At 46.1% G+C, this 13,142-nt stretch overlaps 1 protein-coding gene across 3 annotated transcripts in view; it reads left to right on the top strand.

Moving 5' to 3' along the window:
* Positions 1–13,142, top strand: part of Cgnl1 (cingulin like 1) — a 148,846-nt gene that overhangs the window by 68,590 nt on the left and 67,114 nt on the right. For all 3 annotated transcript variants that reach the window (XM_076926240.1, XM_076926241.1, XM_076926243.1), the window contains exon 8: positions 1,089–1,301. In XM_076926240.1, the coding sequence (XP_076782355.1) occupies positions 1,089–1,301 (213 nt within the window). The remainder of the gene's footprint in view (positions 1–1,088; positions 1,302–13,142) is intronic.

Genomic DNA, 13,142 nt, shown 5'->3' with positions numbered 1-13,142 from the left:
ACGTGGAGCAGCTGACAGCACCTCAGTGGGATGCTGGGGTGCCAGAGTCTGGGGTATCCAGGACAAAGAAAGACTGAGTCTCTGGTGGGACATCCCTGGGCTTGAGGGATGTGGTTTGAAGCTGAACTGTTGGCTTCAGTTTTGTGTCTCTTTGTGAGCTCTTGACAGAGAGAGAGGGGAACATGTGAATGCCATGCTCTACTCAGGCAAGGAAGATAGGAAATGTTATCCTGAGCACTAGGATAGGAGCAGGTATAGATGGGACAACGTACAGCATCCTGGAGACTGGATAGCAGGCGAGGCAGTGAGTAAGCTCAGCTCTAGGGCGACAGTACCACATAAGGGCTACAGCAGGGATACCGAGCCGTGGGACAGAAGCGAAATGAGCTGCAAAAGCACATACATGAGGCTGGGGGTGCTCATTGGGTAGACTCCTTGTTTAACATGCATGAGGCCTTGGGCTTAACCCCCAGCACCACATCAACCAGTTGTGGTGCATGACTGTAAACCAGCACTTGGAAGGTAGAGGCAGGAGGAGCCCAAGGTCAGGGGTCATCCTTAGCTTCAGAGCAAGTTTGAGGCCAGCCTGAGCTACATGAGAACCTGTTAAACAAAAGAAAAACAAAACAAGAAACGAAACTCTTCCAAGGCAATGACAGTGAACTCGGTCATGTTAAATCTCAAAGAAATTAAGACACAGGGGCTGGAGAGATGGCTCAGCAGTTAAGAGCACTGGCTGCTCTTCCAGAGGACCTGGGTTCAATTCCTATCACCCACATGGCGCCTCAAAACTGTCTGTAACTCCAGTTCCAAGAAATCTGACACCATCACACAGACATGGAGGTAAAACCCGAATTCTCGTAAAGTAAAAGGCAATCATTAAGAAAAAGGAAAGAAACTGAGACTTAAGCCCCAAGGCAGTTATTGGCTCTGAGAAGTGCAAATTGTCCCCATATCTGTGTGGTCTGGGAAGGAGAATGCAGATGGGACAGAGTAGGTGGCCATACACCTGGTAGTCAGTCTGGAGGGGCAGTGCTGGCTGCTGGCAGACACTTGTTCTTCAGATCTACAATTGTCCTCCCCTCTAGGAGCTCCTGCAGGCCAAGCAGGACCTTCAGGATCTGCTCATTGCCAAAGAGGAACAGGAAGATGTCTTGAGGAAGCGGGAACGGGAACTGACTGCCTTGAAGGGTGCCTTGAAGGAGGAGGTTTCCAGTCATGACCAAGAGATGGACAAGCTGAAGGAACAGTATGATGCTGAACTGCAGGCCCTCAGGGAGAGTGTGGAGGAGGCAACCAAGGTGAGCCCGCTACCCACAGAGGGTCGAGATGAACCCACTCTCCCATGCCAGTCAACTCCCGTTGGCTTTGTCATGCCGTGGTGATGAGCTTGTTGACAAGGGATAAATTGATGTCTGAGCTCCCGTACTTCTTGAGTCTATCAGCTCACGCATCAATGAAGACCAAATGCTTTTTAAGGGTGAGATTTTTAAGGCATTGAGTGGACTCAGCTTCTGCCGGCTTTGTGGAGTAGAAAGCTGTACTGGGGATATCCTCAAGGCTCAACTCCTAAGGTCCTGTGTGACTGTGCTCCTGCGCAGAATTGCAGATAGGACCTGGGTTTCTGGAACCCTTTGTCCCGTCCTTGCTTCCTTCGGGCTTTGCTCAGTGTTCCGTTAGATAATTCATGTTCTTTTCTCAGCAGAGTTGAAAGAGGGTTAATTGGCCAAATTGTCCCAACTCTTCCAAGATAAGTTTTCCCCTTAATTGAATTCTTGGCTCTTACGAATGCGTTGTCAATTGTGTGGCAGTCTTTTGGTGCAGGGTGCACACTGGCTGTTGAAGGGGAAATGCTTTGAACATACCACACCATCTTTAAGGACTGAGAACTAGACTGTACATATTTTAGTGCCTGAAACAAAGGGTCAGAGTGCTGGGGAGAGGACTCTAAATACCATTCAGTCTGCAGTGATGACAGCGGCAGCTCTCCCACCCCCCACCCCCACCCCCATTCCCACTCCTGACCCTGCTAAGCCCTATGGTGGTTCACTGATTCCCAATGATGTCATGATAATTACTAATGACAAGAAGTGAAAGATAAGTTTGTTTGCTATTACAACAGCAAAGTCTGGGAAACTGCCTGCTTGGGGTTATTATAATTCTGAGATACTTAAAAGGCCTCTTGTTGGTTTGCCCCCCTGCCCTTTAGATTTGGTTTTAATTTGAGGGGGACAGGTAGAACTGACTTGGTTGTCCCTTGAGGGGAAATGTCTGTTTTTGTATCTTTGTATCTGGGCAACAGCCCAGTATCCTTGTTGTTGATCTTGACATTCTGTTTCCTCAGCAGCTATAGGCTCAAGCGATCTGCCTTTGGAGCGCACCATTGTTTTCTTACCCTTAGGGCCTACATCAACACCCAAGTTTAATGTGGAATATGCTGGGAGACCCATTTGGGGTACTAGCGAGCAGTGTTTGTAGCTGTTAGACCAGAAGACCAATCAATCTTTTACCACATGTAGAATGGGAACTGTTTAGTTGGAAGCTTCTCGGTCTGCTGACGTAGATGTGTAAGTGAGGAGGGGGAAAGTGACAGGTGAAAGGACATCTCTTTGTTGTATGGAACTGAGGATCACTCACGGAGACCCAGGCTACTGAATTGTGACTTTTCTGTTCATAGAGTATTTTTATTTTTAACACTGATTCAGGTATAACTAGGAGATGGAAAGATGGGTCTGTGGTTTAGGGCACTTGCTCTTTTAGAAGATCTGAGTTTAATTTCCTGCACACACATGTTGGCCCACAATCATCTGTAACTCCATTTCCAGGAAATCCAGTGCCCGCTTTTGATCCCCACAGGTGTCTACTGTGTACTCGGTGCACATATATACATGAAGACAAAACATTCATATACATAAAATATACATATATCATCGCCAGTATGATGTATGGAAAACAATAATTTCCAATTGGTCTTTGCTTAAATATTTGCCTGGCACTCCACTGTCCTAGACTGAAATTCAAAATTGTTTACGTGGCAGGCAACAGAAGTCCCCTGGGGAAGCTACTGTTAGCCCCTCACTTCTCATCCCATGGGGAATGACTGCCTGCCACTTCCTCAGCCTCCTCAGTATCCTCTTACCTGTGAATTGCCCTTGCTGCCTCTGTGTCCCTGTCCCCATCCCGTTCTCCTACCCACAAATACACACCTAGGAGTTACTCACACCTTTGGGTTTCCACTGAACCCAGGTTCCCATCATGCCCTGCTGTAATGGACGCTCCTTCCTTAAGCACAGAGGGTGTTTTTATCTAGACCTTTTCTTTCTGGCTTGGTGAGAAACAGCAAACTCAAGCGCTTCTGAGGCTAAACAGGAAGCACTGATGATCAGGGTCGTAAGAACAGCGAGAGCTGGGGCCCGTGTGGAATGTGACAGGTTTCAGACAGGTGTGCCGTCTGCTCTAGCTGCCAGCTGCTTCTCTCAGTGTGTGCTATGGACATAATTTCCACTCCTCTCTCACCTCTTCAGCTTATTCTGCGTTTACCTGACCATCCCCTCTTGAATTCATGACATCTCATTCTATAATTATTATCATTATATAATATTATTATAGCTATATATTCTCTATAGCATATATAATTACATATTATAATATATGTTACATATATATTGTCACATATACACACTACATACTGAGTCCAATCAGTGTCCCCTGTGTACAAGTGGCTGACCACTTAGACCTGGAAAATCTATTAGGAGGCTGTCTCTGGAGAAACGGAACTCTTCCCTGCTCAGTAGCGATAACTGTCTGTAGCGTTTTATCCAGGAATGGGACCTTGTTAGACTTTCCACTTCCACACTGGAGCATCAGCTGGTGTGGTCTTGTGCAGGTGACCTTATTGCTGAAGGCTCATGGGTACAGCATCCCTGTCATGTCTAGAAGGCACTATCTCACAGCAGTTGCCTTTCACGAACTTTGACCCTCTGACACCCTCAAACGTTCCCTGAGCCTTAGGAGTCAAGGTATTGTTACAGATGTCCCAAATGGAGCTGGGACGGCCACTTACACTCTGCCTTTTGGCCAGCTATGGATCCCTGTTACAGCCGCCATTGCTGCAGAAAGACGCTTGTTTGGTAAGTGGTGAGAGCCTCCTTATCCACAGGTAGAAAGGTATCTACAGAGCAGCTGAAGGCTGGATTGATTTAGGAAGAGGCAGTGATAGGCTCTCCTATCTCATCTTTCAAGGATGAGTTGGATCTGCGTGTTGATGTGAGACCTCCAGACTTTTAAGTGTTGCTAAAACAACAGACAAACAAACCCCTCAAATAACAAAAGGCATACAGCACACACATAACCCACTTGCAGGGCCTGTGGTTTGCAGTTTTAGTCCTTGAGCTCAGCACAGTGCCTGGAAGTCATCTCTGTAGTGTCTTCAGAGTCAGAGATGGCAGAAGACAAAGTCTGTCCCAGCTTGGGTCACCTGCTTACTGCTCGGCTCCCTGGGGTTTCCCAGTGAAGGAGATCTGGTAGAGGACTCCCCTGCTCTGTAAATCCCTGTGCAGTCTCTGAAAAATGAGTCTGAGTATGTTTGAGTTTCTTGGTAATTTTGCTTCTAAAATGTCTGCTGAACAAATATGACACAATCTTTTTTTTATATATATAAAATCAGAATGTATTACATCTGTTTCTGTGTGAGGATCAGGGGTGTGGTGGGGGTTGAGATGGTGTCTGCCATGGCAAGAGTATACAGGCCAGAGAACAACTTCTGGAGATAGTTTTCTCTTTCTTCCATATCTAGGGACGGAACTCTAAGACTCGGTAGCAAGTGGCTTTACTCACTGAGCCATCTTGCCTGCTCCTCCCCCAATTCATTAAATGTAAACTTAGTAACAGGCGATATCTTTCTGTTACATTATTTATAACAGGCTAGTATAGATCTGTAAGAATGTTCTATTAAGTGTTTGGATGTGAGGGGATTAAATATGATCTTTTAAAAGATTATATTTTGAAGACTTATCTCTCAAATTTGTTCACTTGCATTTAGCCTTGGGGAGGCCTCATCCCAGACGATGACTAAAAGCTGACATTTCTATAAGGAAGTGAATTGCATGACAGCGTTCATTTCCTTGGAAAATCTTAGGAGCCCAGCCTCCTCTTGTCAGTTTTTCTAAATTTTGCCACTGCCTCAAGCCAAAAACCTCTAAAAGGCTGTTCTATCACTGCCAAGTCCAAGACACCTTATCTGGCCTGAGCCCAAGCACTGAGTGTCTTAAATTAGTAGAACTCTTGGTAAAAACTGGCAAATTACATCAAGGACCTTTTAGTGATATTCCGGACAGGTCCTGTGTAATCTTTCTTTTATCATAGATATAAACAGCCGTCTGGCGCAGCAGACAGGAATTCACCAGTGCCTTGGTTGCGTGTGGCTTCCTGGCTCAGCAGAGCGTGCCAGACCTCCTCTGCGGAGCTGTGGTGGGCGCAGCTGTTATGTGGCCTGGTCCCTGTCCCTTCTGATGGAGAGGGGTCTGCATAAGTGGTTAGCAAGGGTCTCTATGAGTCTTCTAAAGAACTACCCAGAGGTTTGCTCCTTGTTTTCCTGCAATGTTCTCTGACAATTCCTTTATAGGTTTTCCATTTTTAAAATGGAAATGTCGTCTTTCTACTTAGATTTGGTGCGATGGTTGGATCCAGGGTTTAGATTGGGAGATATGAATCACTGCTGGCATGGGATTACAGTGAACATTATCCCACACCACGATGGTGATGGGGTTGGCTTCTCTTTCTCATCTCTAACCTTCCTTTTTCTATTAAGGATGCAGAAGAGAACTAGTTTTGTAAGCTTTCTTGGAGCGGAGGGTCAGCTCAAATCCAGCCCCCTCAAGAGAGACTCAGGGGCTGGAGAGAGAGAGCTCAGTTAGTGAAACGCTTGTCATGTAAGAGTAAAGACCTGTTTGCTCTCCAGAACCCATGTAAAAAAGTTGGGCATGGAGGAATCATATGAGACGTCTCCAAGGACCTGCTCGCAGTAACTGACTTTCTCTGGCTAGGTCTTCAGCCTGTAGTTTCTGGATCTCCCCAAATAGTGCCAGCAGCTGATGACCGAGACTTTAACAAACAGGCTGCAGGGGACAGCACATATCCCAACCACAGCAGAAGTGTTATCATGGTTCTGTGTCCTAATTTCTTTTGCTGTGATAAAGACCATAAGCAACCAGGGGAGGAAGGAGTTTATTGGGCTTTTATTCCCTAATCACAGTGCACTACTGAGGGAAGGCAGGGCAGGAACTCAGGGCAGAAGACAGTCTGTGAGCAGGTCCTTTCCAAGTGGCAGGTCAGCCAAGGGTCACGTGAAAAAAATCCAGTGTTAATCTTGGGATCTGTGGTCTTGCCTCTCTTCAGACATGACTATAACTCAGTATAAAAATGTCATTGCTTTCTTCTCTAAGAGAGCCAGGTTAGCCAAGGGGAGCCATGAAAACTAATTTCCTTAGCATTTTAACTTCAAAACAAAACAAAAAAAAATCAATTTATATTGAATGACAGTTCTTGAGCAGTGGATTAACTGTGGAGTTTCTAAACAGGTGCCTGGAAAAGAAAAATGTCTCGTTACAGATGCAGGAGTGCCTTGAGCAATGGTTCTCATCCTGTGGGTTGTAGCCCTTTGGGAGCAAAGGATCCTCTAACAGATTTTGCCTAAGACCCCCAGAAAACACAGATATTTACATTACGATTCATAACAGTAGCATCGTTACAGTTATGAAGTAGCAGTGAATTAATTTCGTGGTTGAGGGTCACCACAACATGAAGAACTTTATTAAAGGGTTGCAGCATTAGGAAGGCTAAGAACCACTGGCCTAGAGAGACATAAGAGTGGTCCTTAGCAAAAGTAGGAGCCAAGGTTCATATCCAAAAGCATCTTTCATAATTGTGTGCCTTTAATCCCAGCACTTGGGAGGCAGAGGCATTTTGAGTTCTAGGCCAGCCTGGTCTGTATAGTGAATTGCAGGACAGCCAGGGCTACATAGTGAGAACTTGTCTCAACAAATTAAACAATACCTTTTAGCCTCTAGTCAGTCTCTCTCTCTCTCTCTCTCTCTCTCTCTCTCTCTCTCTCTCTCTCTCTCAATAATTATACTGGTTTTCTACCTCCTGTATTGATTAAAACGTATTTAACTGAGGCACCCATGTGGGTTTCAAAAGCTTTGTTCTATGGCTCTGACCTTGGATAATCATTGCGTTTGGAACTTGATGCCCATCACAAGGAAACTCCAGACCTGGTAGCTGACATGTCTCAGTAAACAGTGTCCCTGTGAGTCACTCTGGTGTGTTGCCTGAGCTACCCAGGTCATGTGCTGTGGATTGTAGAAGACAGTGTTAAGGAGTTCCAGATATGGGTGTCTTGTGTGTGTGGATGTGGTATATGTGTGTGTGTGTGTGGGGGGGGGGGGCTGGTGAGATTATCAGTGCAGGATGGTGTAGAAGACAGAGGTCAGATCCAAGTGTTTTTCCTCAGTTGCTTTAACACTTTATTATTATTTGAGACAATCTCTTACTGAACCCCGAAGCCACCATTTTCTCTAGGCTTGTTGGCCAGTGAGCCCCCAGGAGACTCCTGTTTCTTTCTCCACGTGCTGAGGTAATAGGTATGCATGGCCATGCCCAGATTCTACGGTGGTGCTGGGGTCAAACCCAGGTCCCCATGCTATGCAGTAAGCACTTCCTCCACTAAGCCACCTCCTGGCCCCATGGCCTTTTCTGAGGCAATGACTCATCTGTCATCAAGTGTCTGGCTGTGTTTCATGTGCCAGCACGGTGCTGGTTCCCAAGACTAAGGCAGCCAAGCCATAGGCTTGAGAATCTTTTGTGGTCTTGTGGGAAGGAGGATGTGCAGATAAAAATGACCTCAATGTTATAGGCGCTGCTGCTGTGGTCTGAGCTGGGTAGGAGAGCAAGGTGGAGCTCTGCTCTTGATAGCAAAGTCCCAGAAACAGAGTGTTCACTCTGACTCCACACCCTAAGTGCTGTCATTGGAGCAAATCTTAGACGATAGAAATAAACACCAATTGTCTTCTCTTCAAGAGTTTTTGGACATTAGCATCCTGTGAATCTGTGTTGTGTCCTCGGCATCTTCAGTGAAGCAGGGTCCTGGCAAACGTTGCCACAAAGTTTAAATTGCCTAAGCATATGATAGAGAAAGGATATTGGCCAGGCCAATTGCTTCAAATATATTTTATTATGTAAAAAATAAACAAATTAAGAACCTGGGAATGTAGCTCAGTTGGTGGAGTGTTTGCCTAGCAGGCATGAAATCCAGAGGTTAATCTCCAGTACTGGACAAAGCCAGTGCACTGACACCAGTCTATAATTTCAGTATTTAGGAGATGGAGGCAGAGGATTGTGAATTCAAGGTCATTCTTGGCTTTGTAGTGAGTTAAGGTCAGATTGGGTTAAATGAGAACTTGTCTCAAAAGACAGCAACACCCAAACCTTAAAACTCAGTTAGTTTCCTGTCCCTGTTAAGACTGTGTGAGGTGGGCCCTCATAGAAGGAACTATTCCCAAGGACATCAGCCAAAGGCTGTCTGCTAGGTCTACTCTCTAGACTTGAGGGGTTTACTGCTGCTGCTGATGGGAGGATGCTGGCTTTGGTGTTACAGTACAGCAAGAGTAGCTGAAGGGTTTCACCAGGAGGGCTTGTCCCCATGGTGGTGGGACATTTGGTAGCATCTATTGACTGTACTGAGCATCATGAATGCATTCTACAGCGGTCCCAGTGGGGTCCTGGGGACAGGGCTTTCAGGACACACAGCCTTCAGCTGACCCAGAAAATCATTACAAATTCATATGCAGTGTGAAGAGAAAGTGTGGAGACTTAATTAGGTGGAGAAAGAGGTACAAAACCTGAGCTGCCCTCAGAACACCAGAGCAGCCTGCTCTAAAATACATGCTCTGTGCCTCATTGCACCCTTACGCTTGCTGGGTGGGAGGCCAGTGTTTTCCTGCTTCTCCTCGGCAATGGGGAGGGTGGAGAAGATCAGGACTGAACAACACAGCTGGTTTGATGTTTAAAAGTTCACATCAATTCTAACCATGTGGAATGGATCTGTTCAATTACTAATCCACTTATAAACATTCATCTGTTCCAGTCACTATGCTGAGTTACAGGGATAAAGTGAACAAAAGAGACGAGACAGTCATTGGTTATAAAACCATACGTGTAAATATGTAATTCCGTTGTAGCAAGTGCTCTCAGTTGATGGATGGCAGGAAGGAAAAGTGATGGAGATCTGAAGGGCAGGAAGGAGTTGGATAAGTTATTCCCCGCCGGTGAAATGAGCCAGTTCAAGCAAGATTGAAGGATATGAAGGCAGGTTTATTGGAAAACAGTTCTCTGGTGAGGTTGGTGAAGTCACCATGGAGAGGGAGACAGAGGGGAAGGGGAAGAGAAAGAGAAAAAAAAGAGTACATACATGCAGAGAGAGAGAGAGAGAGAGAGAGAGAGAGAGAGAGAGAGAGAGAACACAAAATGTCTGGATTATATAGAGAAGAGTGTCTTGGGGAAGGGAAGCCCAGCCCCTGTGTGGAAAGTTCAGGGTGGAGGGTGGGGTATGCCAGCCATGCCCCGTAACAGGTAGGGACTGAGGGATGCTCAGAGACCCTAGAGGCCAGGTCCACTTTGTTAGGTTAAATATACACCCCAGCCAATTGTCTCAGGTCTGAATCCCAACAGAGTTAAATACATTAAAATCAGAAATTACCAAATGGTCCCATCAAAGGAAATAGCATGTTCAAGGAGCTGGCCTGTGAAGGGAGTGTGGACTGTTAAGATGTTTAGTGAAGTCAGTGAGGCTGGGCTGGGGGTGGTGGAAAGTCTAGGGTGAGATGAAGTGGCAGGGGCGGAGGCGGGGTATGCAGCAGAGGGCAGGACATTCAGGTCCTGAGATGCATCTTACTGATTCCTGTGGGAAACATTAAAGATTATTGACTATGGGAGATGGGAGTGGGGAGACAGATAGGCAGGCAGGCAGGCAGGCAGGCAGACAGACAGACACAGACACAGACACAGTGAACTGAGCAGGGGATGGAGAGAAAGGAGAAGAGAATGAGGAAGAAGGGGGAGATGAGGAAGAGAAAAAGGAGAGAGGGTAGAAGAAGAAAGTAGATGGAGGTGAGGAAGATGAGGGGAGAGAGGAGAGAGACAGAGACTAACAAACAGAGATGGATCCAGAGCCTGAGGAGAGGCTGAGACTCTTAGATGGATTTGGACTTATTCCTTTGGAGCAGCAGAACTTGCTCCATCTTCCCCAGCGACACTGTAGAGGGAAGCCTGTTTGTTCTGCACTTCACACAGACGCCTGCTGCTCTGAGACTCCTCTCCCGCTCTGGTTTTAATAAGATCACTACCCATTTCCTCTCCACTGGTTCCAGAAGAGGAGGGGAAGGGTACAGACCAGGGATGGTTCCATTCTGCTTGGGACTTTTCTAATAGTCACGCTGACTTTGTAAAAGGTGCGAGTGAGTGGGTGAGCGGGTGAGTTCGTAGGTGATGAAGATTCTGTTATAATGGAACTTTGTGGAAGTCCTGGTCCTCCAGCATCTATCGCCAGAGTAACATGCATTACATGCCTGTGTGCTTCTCCTGCTCCCTTTTAGGGGCTGCTGGAGACTGAACCCAGGATATCTGGTGTAGCTGGCTGATGCTATCTGCTGAGTCTCAGAGCAGCAGGTGTCTGTGTGAAGTGCAGAACAAACAGGCTTCCCTCTACATTGTCGCTGGGAAAGATGGAGCAAGTTCTGCTGCTCCAAAGTAGGTGTGCATTCAAATATCTCCCAACATTTCAAAGGCTTCCCGAGTGGGATAGACATTCTGAGTTCTTCGGATTGTCACAAATATTGCCCGGAGTCTAGAAGTGTGAATGAGAAAGAAGCCATGATTACTGATGGAAGGTGTCAAACCAAGAACATTTCCTGGTATAGATATAGTCAAACCATAGGAACTAGGGAATACTGGAGAGCAGCTATTTAAATAATGTGGGGGAGGGGTGGAATCATAGATGCACAATCCTTAATATCTGGGCAGGAAAAGCTTTATCAGAAAGCTTGCTTAATTTGCTTCACTCTGTTTCTGACCCTCTAAACCCTGTCTGGTGGATGTTTTTCTGAAGTCTCGCCAAGATCATTAATTAGATTTCTATTTGATGGAAGAATTTGTCATTATCATTTGATCATTTTAGTTGGAAGGTGGAACTTGTCATGTGCTCTAAGCCCATTATGTGGAAGTCAGCACGGACACAGTAATGTCTACAGCCATAGAGAAAAGTCAGGCTACCGACCGCATGATGGGAGCCCAGTTCTAGGTTGGCCTCCAGTGGCTGCACTTTGGTGATCTTGCTCCTCTGGGGCCTCTTTCCACATTGGCTGCTGTTATAGGAAGAACAGTGTGTGGCTTCCTAGCAGGTCTTGGAAGACAAGGTGGCTTCTCTCTGCTCTTTTGCTCAGCGGAGAGCTGGCTGCTTCATTTCAAGCCTCTTCAAATAGCCTGTGAAAAGACCCAAGCTGTAAGAGACCGAGTCCACCTGTCAGCTGTCATATGACTGCCGTCTTGGAGGCAGAGTCTCTAGCTCTAGTCAGTAAGCCTCCCTTCCCTCTAGTGATGGCAGAATACTACAGACGTAACCCAGGGCCTCGTGCATGCTAGGCAGGTGCTCCACCACTGAGCTACGTCCTCAGCTCCCCCCCCCCCCCATTTGCATTTTGAGACAGGGTCTCACTAAGTTGCTCAAGTAGGCATTAAATCCACTCTGTAGCCCAGGGTGGCTTTGAACTTTCAATCTTCCTGCTTTAGCCTGGGATGACAGGCCTATGCCACCAGGCTCAACTTAGCCAACATCCTGGCTCCTGGTTCACTGGAGCCAGCACCACCCAGCTATATCACTTCTACTACCCCAGAAACTCGATGAGGCAACAAAAAAAAACCAGTTTGTTGTTTAAGGGTGGATTTTGAGGAAATTGGTTATGTAATAGTAGATAATTACTATAACATTTTGACTTATTCTAGACAGTTATGGTTTTATTTATATTTGTGTATTTTTCCAAAATATTGTATGTGTGTATGTGAGTGTGTGAATGTGTATGTGTATATATGGGTGTGTGTGTATGAATATGTAAACTGTGTGTGTGTATCTAGTGTAGTATATGTATAGAGGTGCCTGTACTAAGGCCAGAAGAGGACCCTGGGTATCCTGCTCTCTGCTTTACTCTCTTGAGTCAGGCTGGTAGCCAGCAAGTCCCAGAAATCCTCCTGATTTGGGCCTTCACATTGCTAGGGTCACAGGCACACAGACAGCCTTGGTGAGCTTCTTTTGTTGGCTCTGAGGATTTGATCTCAGTTCCTCTTGCTTGCTTAGCAAGTGTTCTCATCCACTAAGTCCTCCCAGTCCTGCAGATAATGTGCTCATTCATCTTGGGGCTGGATGGGTAGGGATTAATTTAGGTGCATTGTGAGTGGTGGATGGATTCCGATGGCAATCATTACACCGTAAGCAGGTGCCCCCGAGAAGTCATTAGATGTGGTTTAGTGAGTTTTGAAGTACAGAGTGAGTCATATGTTCAGGACTCTGGAAATGTGTAAGAACAAGTTAGCGTCACACACGGAGGAAAAAAAATACTTTTGCCCTGGTCACCTCCGGACAAGAGAACTAGTTTGAGCCAGCATCATTCAGTTAATTTCACAAAAGGCAAACTAGAGGGCAAGTTGTTTGCTCCGTTACTGGTGACTGGACAGAGACTCAGCTCCACACCGTCAGCCTCAGCAGCCAGGGGAGTTCGCTAATCTTTTAGTGTCTCCACTCAAGTTTTGGTGCTGACAGAAATTTCAGCCAATAAGATGAAGCAGAAATGGGGATTTTATTGAAGATGCATTTAATACAGGTTTGAAGCTAAGAGAAAGAGGTGCTCGGAAAATAAGGCTTATGCTAATGTGGCCTCCCCAAGGGAGAGTCACAGCTGTCTTAGCACTGGCCATATTGTGTGTACGTGTACGTGTGCGTGTGCGTGTGTGTGTGTGTGTGTGTGTGTGTATACATATACATATATACATATATGTATATGTATGTATATATACATATATGTGTGTATGTATATATA

The sequence above is a fragment of the Arvicanthis niloticus genome, chromosome 27 (assembly GCF_011762505.2).
Source record: "Arvicanthis niloticus isolate mArvNil1 chromosome 27, mArvNil1.pat.X, whole genome shotgun sequence".
In the NCBI taxonomy this organism is placed as follows: Eukaryota; Metazoa; Chordata; class Mammalia; order Rodentia; family Muridae; genus Arvicanthis; species Arvicanthis niloticus.
Note: the sequence above shows the minus strand (reverse complement) of the source record. Positions and strands in the feature narration are given on the sequence as shown.